This window comes from Chlorocebus sabaeus, chromosome 16 (genome assembly GCF_047675955.1).
Source record: "Chlorocebus sabaeus isolate Y175 chromosome 16, mChlSab1.0.hap1, whole genome shotgun sequence".
NCBI lineage: Eukaryota > Metazoa > Chordata > Mammalia > Primates > Cercopithecidae > Chlorocebus > Chlorocebus sabaeus.
In genome coordinates this window covers 72,986,302-73,002,322 of record NC_132919.1, presented here as the reverse complement: position 1 = coordinate 73,002,322, position 16,021 = coordinate 72,986,302, and the positions used below count along the sequence as shown (strand labels likewise).

Sequence of the window (16,021 nt, the reverse complement as noted above, 5' to 3'; positions counted from 1 at the left end):
ATCCATCCGGCCAGTAGCGCCATTAAGCGCACTGACGGTGGGAGGCTCGAGTTAGAAATTGGGAAAGGAATCTTCGCCCAGTTTTGGAGCGCCTGCCTCTTCTTCCCTCGCTGCTCGCAGACAAGGCAGCCCCGAAACTGGGGGCCCCGGCTGAATGCTTTCGCCCTCTGGCCGCCGAGTGACCCCAGCTTGAGCCTGCAGCCACAACAGCGGGACGGGGGCGGGGAGGAAGAGGAAGGGCGGAGAGACTTCCTTCCAGAGGGAGTGGTCCGAGAACCGGCGGGAGAAGGGCCAAGGGAAGATCCGGTCACCTGCTCCCAAGCCTGCAGGCGAAGAGGCGAGTTCACCGGCCCCAGAGGAAAGGGGACCCGCCCACTGTTCCCAGGGCAAATGTGTCGCCGGCATCCTGGACTCTGCCAGGGAAAACGCGCATCCACTCGCTCTGCCGGGAGGGGAGCGCGGCAGGGACTCCCAGGCAGCCGCCCCTCTCTGGCTACAAGACCCCGAACAAGAGAAACCCGTAACAGGGCCTTTGCGGAGATCTGGATCCCACCCACCAACCACACGGACACCTAGGGGCTGCCCCCTCGGGGCATTATCAGCCAGTGGGAAGGAGGTTGACGTTCCTCTGCGGCCCATGAATCCTGGAGGGCTTCCCGAGGGGCCACCGAGGTCCATCCACTTATTCCTCGGTTGTTAAGCGCCAGACAGGAGAGAACGGCTAGAGAGGAGTGTGCTAAGACCCCGTTACCCACTAAAACTCCATTTTCATCTTTTGCGTCCTTGATGACTAGTCCCCACATTCCTGGCCTTTCTGGTTTCTCAGGAGAACCTTCTGACCAGCTCCTCCCACATCGGAAGAGTTTTCTAGTCTTTTGTTCTACTGCTAGCCCACAGAGAAGCACCTGTCATGTGCCAGTGTCAAATGCTGCGCTAGGAACTGGGGACTCAGGGCACAAGAGCCTGGCTTTTGCGCGGGGTGCTCACAGGCCGGTGGGTGCAAACCCTGAGGGACACACAGCCTGTCCCTTTAAGCGCCCACCGCTTCTGATGTGAGCGCTAAGAGTGAGTGAGTACTTGGGTAGGCTTCCACAAGAGGCCTCCTTTGAGCCGAATCTGCAGAGACCAAGTGTCTATGAGAACTGCTTAAGAGTGCTTTGCACATTCTCCTCCACAAAGGTCGAGGCTCCCACCGCGCCCAGGAATGCGCCTCGGCAAACATTAGGCGCCCCTTGATTTTGTGTTTGCATCTCACGCGGTCCTCTAGCTGACAAGTGCATCAGAAGAGTCACAGTGTCTGTCACAGTCTAGAGGCTCGCAGAGGACAGGAACGCGGGAAATCTAGGCAATTATCTCCAGCATATACCAAGAGCTATTGCGAGGATCAGATCCCTTTAAAAATGGTGACGAGACAGGAGAGGGCGGCTCCTCTAATGCTTTCCGGAACGTCTTTACCTCTGTGTCCTTTATACCTTTTATCTCCCCCAAACAAGGTCCTTGGTCAGTTTCTGCTTCTCTTTCCACATCCTCCTCCCCCACTTCTCTGTGTAGTTCTAGGGGAAAAAAAAGTATTGTTTTCCTTTCTTTTCTGATGCTTCTCACTTTAAATGTGTCTATTGTCCCTCTCTCTGTCTTGGGGTCTTCCGCACTCACCCTGCCTAGTTCTCTGTCATGTCCCTTCTTTCCCTGTATCACAACAATGTTCTCCCTTTCTCATCTTTGTTTCTCTTCATACCTGTTTCTCTGTGTCTCTCTCTCATTCCCTTCCCTTCCAAATGTAGTATTTGGAGATTGTAATATCGATTGAGGCAGACAATAAACAACTGTCGAACCTCCACTGTAAATTCATTCCTAATCCTACGAAAAAATGCATCCTGAAACATGTTCCTTGCACAGTGAAACAAAAACCTGTCTTTAGGTTTCCTGCCATCCAGCTTGGAGGCGGGGTGGGGGGTGTGGAGGGAAGTGCTGGAGAAATTATCCCATTATTGACTGAGCAGCAAAGAATTTTCAAGAACAGTGATTCTCCTAGAAAAAGTATTGCTGCTGCCATTTCTATGCAAAATTTGGCTTTTGAGGCCGGGCGCGGTGGCTCAAGCCTGTAATCCCTGCACTTTGGGAGGCCGAGACGGGCGGATCACGAGGTCAGGACATCGAGACCATCCTGGCTAACATGGTGAAACCCCGTCTCTACTAAAAAATACAAAAAATTGCCGGGCGAAGTGGCGGGCGCCTGTAGTCCCTGCGACTCGGGAGGCTGAGGCAGGAGAATGGCGCAAACCCGGGAGGTGGAGCTTGCAGTGAGCTGAGATCCCGCCACTGCACTCCAGCCTGGGCGACAGCGCGAGACTCTGTCTCAAAAAAAAAAAAAAAAAAAAAAAATTTGGCTTTTGAGTAAAAGGCTTAGGTTTTTATCTTCGGGGGACGGGGGGAACAAAACCCAAAAGACAAAAAAAAACCACAGCGTCCCTGGGTGGGCTCGAACCACCAACCTTTCGGTTAACAGCCGAACGCGCTAACCGATTGCGCCACAGAGACCGCGACGATTGCTGGCGGGGTGGTGAGCCGAGTCAATGGGAGCGAGCCTGGACGGTGCAGACGCCGTTAAGAGATGCCGCCATCGGGCGAAATAAGTGGAACCCGGGGGAGAAAGGGAAGGATCCTGATGGGGGAGGGGGACGAAAGGGCTTGGGAGGAGAGGACGTGGGACGTGCACCCTCTTCCTCCATTGGCTTGGCGAGAGGTCGACTCTGGCTGTCCTCGGGTTCTACCTCAAACGTGGAGAGGCCCGGAACATCCTTTTTTTTTTTTTTTTTTTTTTGAGACGGAGTCTTGCTCTGTCGCCCAGGCTGGAGTGCAGTGGCCGGATCTCAGCTCACTGCAAGCTCCGCCTCCCGGGTTTACGCCATTCTCCTGCCTCAGCCTCCCGAGTAGCTGGGACTACAGGCGCCCGCCACCTCGCCCGGCTAGTTTTTTGTATTTTTTAGTAGAGACGGGGTTTCACCGGGTTAGCCAGGATGGTCTCGATCTCCTGACCTCGTGATCCGCCCGTCTCGGCCTCCCAAAGTGCTGGGATTACAGGCTTGAGCCACCGCGCCCAGCCGGAACACAATTTTTTAGGGTGACCTGAGATTGAGGATACGTGAAGTCGGCGCGCAGGAAGTCCCCCAAATCAGAACAGCCTTGGGCTTCCAAACTCCCCTTCGCAGCTGAACCCCTGCAGCCGCAGAATACCCACGACGCCTACCCGCGACGCCTTCCACTTCCCACCTGCATCATTAAATTTACATTTAATGGGCGCCTCGTATATACCAGGCACTGTTGTGGGCCAGTGACTATTCAGAGCCTAGGCAAGTGCCTGGTACACAGTAAACGTAAGGATTTCTGGAGTGAATAAATAAGCTAGTACGACTAATAGGACGAACTCATACATCACGGTGATAAGCGTCACGGTGCCCCTTCAGCTGGGGACGCAGCCCCCTAAGCCCAGTTTCACCAGCCCACGTGCGCGCAGGCTCCGCCCCCAGTCCCGAGTCAGGTCCGCCGAGATCCCACTATGCACCGTGTTGCAAGCCTCTTCCGCACCCACAGTGACTTTTCACTTCCGCTTTTCCCGCCTCCGTTTCGACTTTGCAACCAAACTACCTGAACTGGTGACCGACAGGGGCGCGGGACCAATAGAAAGCCCAGATGTCCAGGAAGAGTCCGCCTATCAGCCAATAAAGAGACAGCAGCGAGAGCGGTTGCGCAGTGAAGGCTAGACCCGGTTTACTGGAATTGCTCCGGCGATCGAGGGGTCCTAGTACACCGCAATCATGGTGAGATGGGGAGTTAAAGCAAAGGAGCACAGGGAAGGATTGAGAAGCGGAGGGGGTCGGGAGAGGCTTGGGGACGAAAAGGGCCAAGGGTCGATGGAAGGAAACGGTTTCAGTTCGAGGGGAGCGGACCCCGGTGAGGACCAAGAGGGTGAGTGCGGCTCATCGCCGCCACACAGTGCTCATCCCAGCTGGAGAACCAGGGGTTCAGGCGCCTCCGGAATGGAGAACGGGCGTACAGGAGCCTCCGCATCAGGAGCGAGGCCGGGGGCTGTCGCAGCGTTTGACCCCCCGCGCTGACCCCTCCGCTCTGTCTGTCCTAGTCTATTATGTCCTATAACGGAGGGGCCGTCATGGCCATGAAGGGGAAGAACTGTGTGGCCATCGCTGCAGACAGGCGCTTCGGGATCCAGGCCCAGATGGTGACCACGGACTTCCAGAAGATCTTTCCCATGGGTGACCGGCTGTACATCGGTCTGGCCGGGCTCGCCACTGACGTCCAGACAGTGTAAGTTTCAAGGGTCCCTGCCCACACCCAGGTCTCTTCTTGGACCATCCTCCCCTGGCGTCTTGACCGGCCAAGGTGTCAGTCATCTACCACACACCACCAGTGAGTTTGAGACTTTGCCGCACACCATAGCGATACAGAGATGTATCCTAATCAACTTTTACCCGCATTTCCGCTGTGCCAGGCTCTGTGGAAAACACCTCACATTCATGGACTTACTTAATCCTCTCCCTGAGGATTCCATGTTGCCATCCCATTTTGCAGATGAGGAAACTGAGGGTCTCAGAGAGTGTCTTGCCCAAGAAGCAAAGTCAATGAGTGTCAGCCAGGATTCCCACGCGAGTCTCTCTAAGGCCGAAGTCAGCGCTCAGTCCCTAAAGAGTGAGACTCTGTCTCCAGAAACGTGTCCCTCCCTTTCTTTTTTTTCTTTTCTTTTTTTTTTGAGACAGGGACTTGCTCTGTCACCCAGGCTGGAGCTCAGTGGCGTGATCTTGGCTCACTGCAACCTCCACCTCCCAGGCTCAAGCGATTTTTGTGCCTCAGCCTCCTGAGTAGCTGGGACTACAGGCACGCACCACCATGCCTGGCTAATTTTTGTATTTTTAGTAGAGACAGGGTTTCACCATGTTGGCCAGGCTGGTATGGAACTCCTGACCTCAAGTGATCCACCTGCATCAGCCTCCCAAAGTGCTGAGATTACAGGCATGAGCTACCGCACCTGGCCTGACTTTGATTTTGACACCAATTTTGAGGGGACAAGGCAAACCCAACAGAAACATCTTGCAAACAGTTGGGGTTTTGATATTATATCTCAGGGTTGGGGAAGCATTGGCAATGTGCCAAATCTATGGGAGCAGATTCTGGAGAGACAAAGTCTGTAGAGAGGGAAATAATGAGTAGCAGTTTAAGAGCTGAACCCTACATTTAGCAGTGAGGCGACAAGAGAAGCCAGAGAATAATAAGAGAGGAAAAGAATGGCGATAGGCTTTCAGGAGGGACTACGTGGTCACAGGGGGCAGGTGCTGCAGGGTACTGGTGGCCTGAGGAGCGGCAGGTCCTCGATTTGTTTCCTAGAAGGTGGAGAGACTAGCTCACAAGTGTGGGTGGATGCCTGTCAGAAAATGTTCTCATTTCGGCCAGGCACGGTGGCTCACACCTGTAATACCAACACTTTGGGAGATGGGCGGATATCTTGAGATCAGGAGTTCCAGACCAGCCTGGCCAACATGGTGAAACCCTGTCTCTACTAAAAATACAAAAATTAACTGGGCGTGGTTGTGATCACCTGTAATCCCAGTTCCACAGGAGGCTAAGGCTAGAGAATTGCTTGAACCTGAGAGACGGAGGTTGCAGTGAGCTGAGATTGTGCCACTGCACTCTAGCCTGGGCAACAGAGTGCGATTCTGTCTCAGAAATAAAAAGAAGGAAATTAAAAAAGAAAATGTTCTCATTTCTCTTAAAACTCCCTGAGTCTCAAGAACATAACACTTACTGAGATCTCGCGGCCCTTTTTTCCTGTCCTGGTAGAGTCAGAGAATGACATCCTGGGGTTCCTGTCAGTGTGAAGTCTCCTGTGAGCCTTCCCCTCTCCAGTCACTGCTGTTCTCACACCATTTCCTTTTCTTCAGAGGGCTTTTCTCACTGCGTTTGCTTGCTTGTGGGCAATAACTGCCCATTTCATTAGGCCTCGGTTTCCCTACCTGGAAGATGAAGCTCAAGTCATTTCTAAGGCTCTTTGCTCTGGTGTCCTGAGACACTGCTTTGCCTCCAGCAGGTGTGGCATTGGTCTGCTCTATGCAGGGGCCTATCCTGGGGCTCTGAAATGGAACTGGCAAGCTGTGACCTTTTTTCCTTTTTTCACCAAAGCTGCCAAGTGGCCTTTTTCTTTTTGGAGACGGGAGTCTCGCTCTGTCGCCCAGGCTGGAGTGCAGTGGCGCAATCTCAGCTCACTGTAAGCTCCTCCTCCTGGGTTCACGCCATTCTGCCTCAGCCTCCCAAGTAGCTGGGACGACAGGCGCCCGCCACCACGGCCGGCTAATTTTTTGTATTTTTAGTAGAGACGGGGTTTCACCGTGTTAGCCAGGATGGTCTCGATCTCCTGACCTCGTGATCCGCCCACCTCGGCCTCCCAAAGTGCTGGGATTACAGGCATGAACCGCTGCGCCTGGCTGCCAAGTGGCCTTTTTCTAAGGCACCTTTCAGGTCTGTTAGCACATAGCACAGCAGTTGGTCCTGCTCTTTTTTTCTTTTTTTTTGGTCACCCAGACTGGTGACATAAACTTAACTCACTGCAACCTCTAACTCCAGGGCTCAAGTGATCCTTCCACCTCACCCTCCCAAGTGGCTGGGACTAAGGTGTGCACCACCATGCCTAGCTAATTTTTGTATTTTTTGTAAGAGACAAGATTTCACTACGTTGCCCAGGCTTGGCTTGAACTCCTGAGCTCAAGCGATCCAGCCGCCTCAATCTCCCAAAGTGCTGGGATTACAGGTGTGACCCACTGCGCCCAGCCTAAAACTTTTTATATGGAATGCTTCACAAATCTGCATGTCATCCTTCTGCTAATCTTCTCTGTATTATTCCAGTTTTAATATATGTGCTTCCAGGCCAGGTGCAGTGGCTCGCGCCCGTAATCCCAGCACTTTGGGAGGCCGAGGCAGGCAGATCATGAGGTCAGGAGTTCGAGACCATCCTGGCTAACACAGTGAAACCCCATCTCTACTAAAAGTGCAAAAAAATTAGCTGGGCGTGGTGGCGGGCGCGTGTAGTCCCAGCTACTTGGGAGGCTGAGGCAGGAGAATGGCGTGAACCCAGGAGACAGAGGTTGCCATGAGCCCAGATCCTGCCACTGCACTCTAGCCTGGGCGACAGAGCGAGACTCCATCTCAAAAAATATATATATATATGTGTGTGTGTGTGTATGTATATATGTATATGTATATATGTGTATATATATGTGTATGTGTATATGTGTATGTATATGTATATGTATATGTATATGTGCTGCCAAAGTGAGCACCAGTTGCTACTTCCTAACACATGTAAGACTGCAGTTTTCCCTGGGCAGGGACTGAGATGAGGTGTCTCCTTATGTGCCCCTGACCTCAACAGGGTAGACACTTGGGAATATTCAATAATGACTTACTAACTCACTTTTCTCCTACCTTAGTGCCCAGCGCCTCAAGTTCCGGCTGAACCTGTATGAGTTGAAGGAAGGTCGGCAGATCAAACCTTATACCCTCATGAGCATGGTGGCCAATCTCTTGTATGAGAAACGGTGAGTGCAAGTGTAGCTAGCACTGAGAGAATGCAGACAACCTTTGAATGTAGTACGGAGTAGGTGCTGAGGAAGGGGATTCTCCGTGTTTTTCCATCTCTTATTTGCAGGATAATATTCTTATTTTATGGGTGTGTTTTCTTTGGGCCTGACAACCAAATAGGAAAGAAAATACTTACATTGGAAGAAGGCAAGGAATGCACATAGCAGATAAGTTTGCATCTAGGCAAAAGAATTAGTCCCACCAGACTGTTCTGGGGTCTCCCAGCAGGAGCCACCCTTACTCTAGAGCTATTCTGTCAGCCCTGGCTTCTCGGGAATAGCAGGGAGCCTAGGAATGGGGTGTTCATTTTCGTCAGTTCTTTTTGAGGGCTTTATGGTGAGAAACAAGGGGCCTAACTGTAGAATTCAGTGCAGAAATCTGGGATGGAATTGAACGGAGACCCTGTGGGTGCTTTCTACCTCTGGGCAAACCTGGGTGGCCAGAATACAAGTTGAGCTCTGTTTTTCTTTTTTTTTTTTTTGAGATGGAGTCTTGCTCTGTTGCCCAGGCTGGAGTGCAGTGGCACGATCTCGGCTCACTGCAACCTCCACCTCCCGGGTTCAATCAGTTCTTCTGCCTCAGCCTTCCATGTAGCTGGGACTACAGGTCCACATCACCACACCCAGCCGATTTTTGTATTTTCAGTAGAGATGGGGTTTCACCATGTGGACCAGGCTGGTTTCAAACTCCTGACCTCAGGTGATCCACCTGCCTTGGCCTCCCAAAGTCCTGGGATTATAGGTGTGAACCACCACACCCAGCCCAAGCTCTTTTTTTTTTTTTTTCCTTTTAACTTTTTATTTTGAAGTAATTTTTGTAATTTGTAAAAATACTCTTTAGCTTTCAAAACTGAAAGGACTTGTCATTTCTTTTTCTTTTCTTTTTTTTTTTTTCCGAGATGGAGTCTTGCTTTGTCACCCTGGTGCGCAGTCATGGTTCACTGCAATCTCCACCTCCTGGGTCCAAGTGATCTTCCTGCCTCAGCCTCCTGAATAGCTGGGATTACGGGCGTGTGCCATCACACCTGGCTTTTTTTTTTTTTTTTTTTTTTTTTAGTAGAGACGGGGTTTCATCATGTTGGTTAGGCTGGTCTTGAACTCCCGACCTCAACTAATCTACCACCTCGGCCTCCCAAAGTGCTGGGATTACAAGTATGAGCCACCACGCCCAGCAAAAAGTCTCATAAAGTTGTAGCAATTAACTCATATTTGGATGTATATTAAATGGCTTGCTGGGCGCAGTGGCTCATGCCTGTAATCCCAGTACTTTGGGAGGCCAAGGAAGGTGGATCACTTGAGGTCAGGAGTTCGAGACCAGCCTGGTCAACATGGTGAAACCTCTCTACTAAAAATACAAAAATTAGCTGGGTGTGGTGGTACATGCCTATAATCCCAGTCACACAGGAAGCTGAGGCATGAGAATTGTTGAACCTGGGAGGTGGAGGTTGTAGTGAGCCAAGATCATGCCACTGCACTCTAGCCTTGGTGACAGAGTGAGACTTAGTCTCAAAAGAAATAAAAAATAGGCCGGGCGTGGTGGCTCACGCCTGTAATTCCAGCACTTTGGGAGGCCGAGATGGGTGTATCACCTGAAGTCAGGAATTAAGAGACCAGCCTGACCAACATGGTGAAACCCTGTCTCCAATAAAAATACAAAAATTAGCTGAGCACGGTGGCAATACGCCGGTAATCCCAGCTACTCAGGAAACTGAGGCAGGAGAATTGCTTGAACCTGGGAGGTAGAGATTGCGGTGAGCAACCTGCCTGAGGCTCCCGAGTAGCTGGAATTACAGGCGCCTGCCACCGCACCTGGCTAATTTTTTTATTTTTAGTAGAGACGGAGTTTCATCATGTTGGCCAGGCTGGTCTCGAACTCGTGACCTCAGGTGATCCACCTGCCTTGGCCTCCCAAAGTGCTGGGATTACAAGCATGAGCCACTGCGCCCAGCCAACGAAAAAAAAAGTTAATAATATCCGGGATTATCTGGGTAAGAACCTTAAAACCAAATACTGTAACAGTTCAGGGCCTGTGTTTGAACTTTCTATTATGCTGATGCCAAGTTACCATCTGAAGTAACTTTTACTGCAGTGTTTCAGAGGTGTGTAGACGGTATTTCTAGGGTCCAGATTTTAAAAGGAGTCTGGACATGGCTCAGGTTTGCAGATCAGTGCCTCAGCCTGTCCTGCCAGAAAAATCACTGATTTCAGATGGGCTCATAGAGGAAGCTCCCGGCAATAGTAGCTAAGAATCCAGAATTTTTCAGGCAACCTAATGTATTTTTATTCTTTTCAATAAGAGTAAGTCATTTATTATTTTTATTTTTTATTTTATTATTATTTTTTTGAGACAGAGTCTCACTCTTTTGCCCAGACTGGAATGCAATGTGCGATCATGGCTCACTGCAACCTTTGCCTCCTGGGCGCAAGCAATCCTCCTGCCTCAGCCTCCCGAGTAGCTGGGACCATAGGTGCATGCCACCACACCTGGCTAATTTTTAAATTTTTTTGTAGAGACGGGGTCTCACTTTGTTGTCTAGGTTGGTCTTGAATGCCTAGGCTCAAGCAATCCTCCAGCCTTGGCCTCCTCCCTAAGTGCTGAGATTACAAATGTGAGCCATCATGCCTGGCCTAAAAAAGTTATTTTCATGGTGGCTTATGCCTGTAATCTCAAACTGTATGTGTGTGTGTGTGCGCACGTGTGTGTTTCTATTTAGAGCTATAACTGAAGATCATGCCCTTAGAAATGACTGTGATCCAGGCTGGGTGCAGTGGCTCACGCCTGTAAGCCCAGCACTTTGGGAGGCCGAGGCAGGTGGATCATGAGGCCAGGAGATCGAGACCATGCTGGCTAACATGGTGAAACCCCATCTCTACTAAAAATAAAACACATTAGCCGGGCATGGTGGCGGGTACCTGTAGTCCCAGCTACTTGGGAGGCTGAGGCAGGAGAATGGCTTGAACTCACGAGGCAGAGCTTGCAGTGAGCCAAGATCATGCCACTGCACTCCAGCCTGGACAACAGAGCAAGACTCCGTCTCAAAAAAAAAAAAAACAGAAAGAAATGACTGTGATCCAATAAGACATATGGATAATATCTCTTTACTGACTCTATTGAGGATATTGGCCATATGTTATTTGGTATTTTATACAGATACTCCTTACCTTATAACATGTTATAAGTTTAAAATATTATAATTTGAAATGGGTATTTTGTAGACATAGGATGCAAAAACACAAAACACTATATCCAAAAATTGCTCACAGCAGAACAGTGTAAATTATCTGTTGTTTCCTCTTGTGATTGTGTGGCTGACTGGGAGCTGCGGCTCATTGCCACTGCCCAGCATCAGGAGTGGGTTTGGTACCACATATTGCTAGCCTGGGAAAAGATCAAATTTCAAAGCATAGTTTCCGCTGAATGCCTGTTACTTTGGAACCATCATAAAGTTGAAAAATTTTAAGTTGAACCATCGTAAGTCAGGGACCATCATCTGTATATAAAGATCCCTAAGACTGATTTTTCTTAAAGATCAGTGTCTAGAACAAGTTTCTGATGAGCTGCCATTTCCTTTTGACAGACAATGAGAGTAACCCAGCCACTGAGTATCCCTCTTTGCCTTGCCTGCGAGGGGGCTCAAAACAAAACTTTGTGTTCAGTCTGAGTTATCTTGTATTATGTTTTAATGGTTTAGTTTTATTTTTCAGTGTTTTTCATATAAACTGCCTCCAATCTTTTCTCTAAAGGAGTAGAGGTATAAACATACACATAGAGGACTGAGTGATGGTAGGACCTTGGGTGAAGAGAGGGAGGATTAGAAGAAAACAATTCTGAAAGAAAGGAGGACAAGAGGGTCAGAGATGAGAAGGACAGAAAGGTAAGTGTTGAAGAAAAGAAACTGAAGAAGTCTTAGAATATTGCTAGCTGGCAGGAGAAGGGAGAGGGAGCTGGCCTCAGGGAAAGGTGATCTTCCTAAACAGGTCCTCCATTTCCCTTTGGGTCTGGGTCTAGGCCAGGGCCTTGTCTGAATAGGCTTGAACATGAAAGTGAGCATTCCTGAGTTCTGGTTTCTCTCTCTGATGCTGGCCCCCACAGGTTTGGCCCCTACTACACTGAGCCAGTCATTGCCGGATTGGACCCGAAGACCTTTAAGCCCTTCATTTGCTCTCTAGACCTCATCGGCTGCCCCATGGTGACTGATGACTTTGTGGTCAGTGGCACCTGCGCCGAACAAATGTACGGAATGTGCGAGTCCCTCTGGGAGCCCAACATGGTATGTTGGTGGCATGGAGTGGGACTGGGCTCTGAGGTACCCACCCTTGGTCATTAGGAAAAAAATGTGTTTATGTGGCAGGTAATGGGGAAAATGGTGCAGGTGGGAGAGAAAGCCACAGCTGCTGCTCCTTGGAAGGGTATCCAGAAATTCCATCTGCCAGGGCTGACTGGCTCCAAAGGAGAGCATCTTCTGTTGGGAGACCAGTTAGATATTTACCACAGCAGTAAAAATTCCTTACACTGGGTTTACAGGGTTCTCGCATCCATTCGTTGAGCAAACATTTGACTCAGTGTAGGGTTAGAGGCGGCTCAACAGAATGGGCTTTGGAACCAGATTGTCTGGGTTGGAAACTTGGATCCACCCACCACCTTAGTTATTGTTCTTGGAGAAGCCAGTTTACCTCTCTGCCTCCACTACTTTGACTGTAAAATGGGGATAAGAAAGTCTACCTTAGAAGTGGTGCTGAGGAGGCCGGGGGCGGTGGCTCACACCGATAATCGCAGTATTTTGGGAGGCTGAGGCAAGCAGATCACCTGAGGTCGGGAGTTCAAGACCAGCCTGACCAACATGGAGAAACTCTGTCTCTACTAAAAAAAAAAATGTCAAATTAGCCAGGCATGGTGGTGCACACCTGTAATCCCAGCTACTCAGGAGGCTGAGGAGAATCACTTGAGTCTGGGAGGCAGAGGTTACAGTGAGCCAAGATCGTGCCATAGCACTGCATCCTGGGCAACAAGAGCTAAACTCCATCTCAAAAAAAAAAAAAAAGAAAAAACCCACAGTAGTGCTGAGGAAAACAAATGAGTATACGTCCTGCCGAAGCGAGCAAAAAACCAAATGAGAACAGATTAGATAGTGCTCGATGGCAAGGGTCGACTGTCATTATTGAGTGTCAGTTCTCCTGGGCATTGGGGAAAGCAGGTACAGTCTGCTTTCAAGGGCCCACTGCAGTCCAGTGAAGCAAGACACACCCAAATACCATTAAACTGCAGTTTGTTGGGAAGAGGAGGAAAGAAAAGAGTCTGGTAGCAGAAGGAACAGCCTGTGCAAAGGTAAGGAAGGGCCAGGTATGCTCAGTGACTGGAGAGAGCTGAGCCTGGCTGAAGTGTGGGTTAAACATGGTGCGAAACGATGCTGGAGACTGAGATGAGACCTCAAAGGACCTTGAATGCCATGCCAAGGAGTTTGAACTCTGTCCTCTGCCATAAGGAACCTAGGGAATCAGGTGCCTTTAGGTAGACGTGACAGGCTGTTATCGCCTGCAGGAGGCACTGAGGCCCTGAGCAAAGACAGTGGCAGTGGGGAGGCAGGAAGGCTGCTGTCAAGGGGACTTAGTCACTTAAAACAGAAGCGAAGGAGGTAGAGACAGAGGATGGCTGGATTCTCCAGCTAGGCTAGCCAAGACAGAATGTAGAAGGACCAGGTTTGGGGAAAGTGGGTTTGTGGTTGGAGACAGGTTGGGTTTTGAGGTACCTGTTAAGATATCCAGGATCAGAGCCCATCAGACAGCTGCTAAAGCACATGGGAACCAAATAGGGATTCTTCTCCCTATTTTACAGAGAAGAAACTGAGGCTCAGTGAAGGGACGTGCTATTTGCCCAATGTCACACTGCTGATTAGTAAAAGAAATTCAGGGCTTGACGTCTCTTTCACTTTCCTTTACATAATTCTGCTTCCTTCCAAGGAAGGAGCTGAGGGGGGCTTCCCACATCCTGGGAATCATCCCTTACTTCAGGCATGTCTTGAGGCCAGAGCTGGGAACCTTGAGCGTAGAAAAAAAGAGAGTTAAGGGACCAAACGAAATCAGAGCCAGAGGCTGTGGTCTCAAGGGGTCCCACTCTGTTGGCAGGATCCGGAACACCTGTTTGAAACCATCTCCCAAGCCATGCTGAATGCTGTGGACCGGGATGCAGTGTCAGGCATGGGAGTTATTGTCCACATCATGTGAGTATGGGCTGGGAGAAGTCTAGACGCTCTGCAGACACCCTGCCTCTCCCTTCTCCACAAGCATACACCCCATATTCCCAGCCCCCTGGTCAGGTATGAGATAAGGTGCTTTTGGCTGTCCTGGGGGAGCAAAAGTCCATGCCTACCTATGGCTGGTAGCTGGCAGCCTACCCAGCTTCCTCTGGCCTCTGTCAGCTGAGGTTCTGTGACCCGTGCTCTCAAGAGACATTTCTTCCTTAACAATGTCCCCAAAGTCTCAGGGATCTGTGTTGGGGTGAGCCACAGCAAAGCTACTACAAATGGATTGAAATTTTAGGTGGCTTGCATCCTCTCTCCAGCCCAGATCTATATGATGTTCTGGGCTCTAGGGACCAATTTCCAAGCCCCAGCCAGCTCCCTACGTGCCATCCCCCTTGTCCTCTTGTTTGGAGACATCACCAGGAACCTGATTGGATAGAATAGGAGGTGTCCTTCCAACCACTTTCCTACATTGCAGGATAAGCATTTGGACCCTTTCGGGGGACAGCCTGCTTAATTACCATGAAACAGTATTTGGCCGGGCGCGGTGGCTCATGCCTGTAATCCCAGCACTTTGGGAGGCTGAGGCAGGAGGATCACAAGGTCAGGAGTTCGAGACAAGCCTGGCCAACATGGTCTCTACTAAAATACAAAAATCAGCTGGGCGTGATGTGTGCGCCTGTAATCCTAGCTACTCAGGAGGCTGAGGCAGAATTGCTTAAACCTGGGAGGCGGAGGTTGCAGTGAGCCAAGATAGCACCACTGCACTCCAGCAAGAGTGAGACTGTCTCAAAAAAACCCAAAAAACAGAATTTACCACCGAAGGTTTTTTTATGTTCTTTGGGGTGAAACCACACCTTCTCCTTCCTAAGTGGCTTGTTCTCTAGGCTTGGAGGAGCTCCTTCCCTTCTTCTTTTTTTTTTTTTTCAGATGAGTCTCGCTCTGTCGCCCAGGCTGGAGTGCACTGGTGCTATCTTGGCTCACTGCAACCTCCGCCTCCTGGGTTCAAGCGATTCTCCTGCCTCAGCTTCCTGAGTAGCTGGGATTACAGGCACATGCCACCACGCCTACTTTCTGTATTTTTAGTAGAGATGGGGTTTCACCATGCTGGTCAGACTGGTATTGAACTCCTGACCTCGTGATCCACCCACCTCGGCCTCCCAAAGTGCTAGGATTACAGGCATGAGCCACCGCATCCAGCCAAGCTCCTTCCCTGCTTTGGAGAGCTGTGAAGTCGCCCTTTCCCAGAATCATTTTCTGGGAAAGCCTCCTCGAGGTGGTTCCACCTGTGGAAAGTCTGCCCAGGTCTCTGTTCCTGTCCCTCCTTCCTCACCACAGGCAGAGGAGATGAGCCAGCAGGAATGAACTAGAGCAGGATAGTTACACCTAAAGGCAGCGGGCAGCCATTTGTTCTGCTCCCTTACCCCAGGGCTTGAGGGCTCGGTGCTGAGGGCCGGGAGAGCTAGTCACAGTCACGGTCCAGATGGGTAGAGATGTTGTTTTCTTGTGATTTTCTTCCTCTGCAGCGAGAAGGACAAAATCACCACCAGGACACTGAAGGCCCGAATGGACTAACCCTGTTCCCAGAGCCCGCCTTTTTTTTTTTTTTTTGAAATAAAATAGCCTGTCTTTCACTCCTGCTTCTTTGTCTTTGATGCTTTTCCGCAGATCTCTGCCCTAGCTGGGCAGCTACAGCCAGCCACTTGGTGTGTGTGGCCTGACCCTCGGCTTGCTTTCTGGCTCACGCTCTACTCCACGGGTGCGTGCCAGTGGGGACAATCCACATGTCACTTGCTGCATGCTCCCTGTGTGCTAGGCCCCACACAAGTGCTTTACATGGTCTAGAATTTATTCATCATAATGACTCAAGGTAGTTGAGATTATCCTTGTTTGGAGAAGGAGGACAGTTAAATAACTTACCCAAGTCTATTTTAATACGTGGTAAAGCAAGGACATAAACTCATGTTCCGTTGACTCCAGAGCTTAGAATCCTTTTCAAACTCTATGGGAAAACCCTTAGATCTTTTATTGCTTCAGGTAGATATTTGGCCAAGTATCCATAAGTAGTCTAGTGTTTCTTAACCTGGCCAGCGCATTAGTCACCTGTGGAACTCCTAAAACACATACCTTGATCCCACC

The 16,021-nt window shown here is 50.1% G+C and overlaps 1 protein-coding gene, 2 long non-coding RNA genes, 1 other non-coding gene and 1 pseudogene across 4 annotated transcripts; 2 read left to right on the top strand and 3 right to left on the bottom strand.

The window, feature by feature from the left end:
- Nucleotides 1-2,464: 2,464 nt before the first annotated feature.
- Nucleotides 2,465-2,538, bottom strand: TRNAN-GUU (transfer RNA asparagine (anticodon GUU)). Its single transcript has one exon. It is a non-coding gene; the product is annotated as a tRNA-Asn (tRNA).
- A 1,156-nt stretch (nt 2,539-3,694) lies between these two features.
- On the top strand, nt 3,695-15,516 carry PSMB3 (proteasome 20S subunit beta 3). Its single transcript, XM_008012904.3, has 6 exons — nt 3,695-3,818; nt 4,139-4,323; nt 7,494-7,601; nt 11,737-11,914; nt 13,767-13,861; nt 15,409-15,516. Exons 1-6 carry the CDS (start codon nt 3,816-3,818, stop codon nt 15,455-15,457), a joined length of 618 nt encoding a protein of 205 aa, XP_008011095.1. The 5' UTR covers nt 3,695-3,815; the 3' UTR covers nt 15,458-15,516.
- LOC140708699 (uncharacterized) lies at nt 5,874-15,412 on the bottom strand. The gene is made up of 3 exons (XR_012088914.1): nt 15,307-15,412; nt 13,391-13,465; nt 5,874-6,023 (listed from the first exon to the last, which is right to left on the bottom strand). It is a non-coding gene; the product is annotated as an uncharacterized lncRNA (long non-coding RNA).
- LOC119622279 (U6 spliceosomal RNA) lies at nt 6,844-6,939 on the bottom strand (annotated as a pseudogene).
- Nucleotides 7,612-11,418, top strand: LOC140708701 (uncharacterized). The gene is made up of 2 exons (XR_012088916.1): nt 7,612-9,529; nt 10,456-11,418. It is a non-coding gene; the product is annotated as an uncharacterized lncRNA (long non-coding RNA).
- Nucleotides 15,517-16,021: the final 505 nt, after the last annotated feature.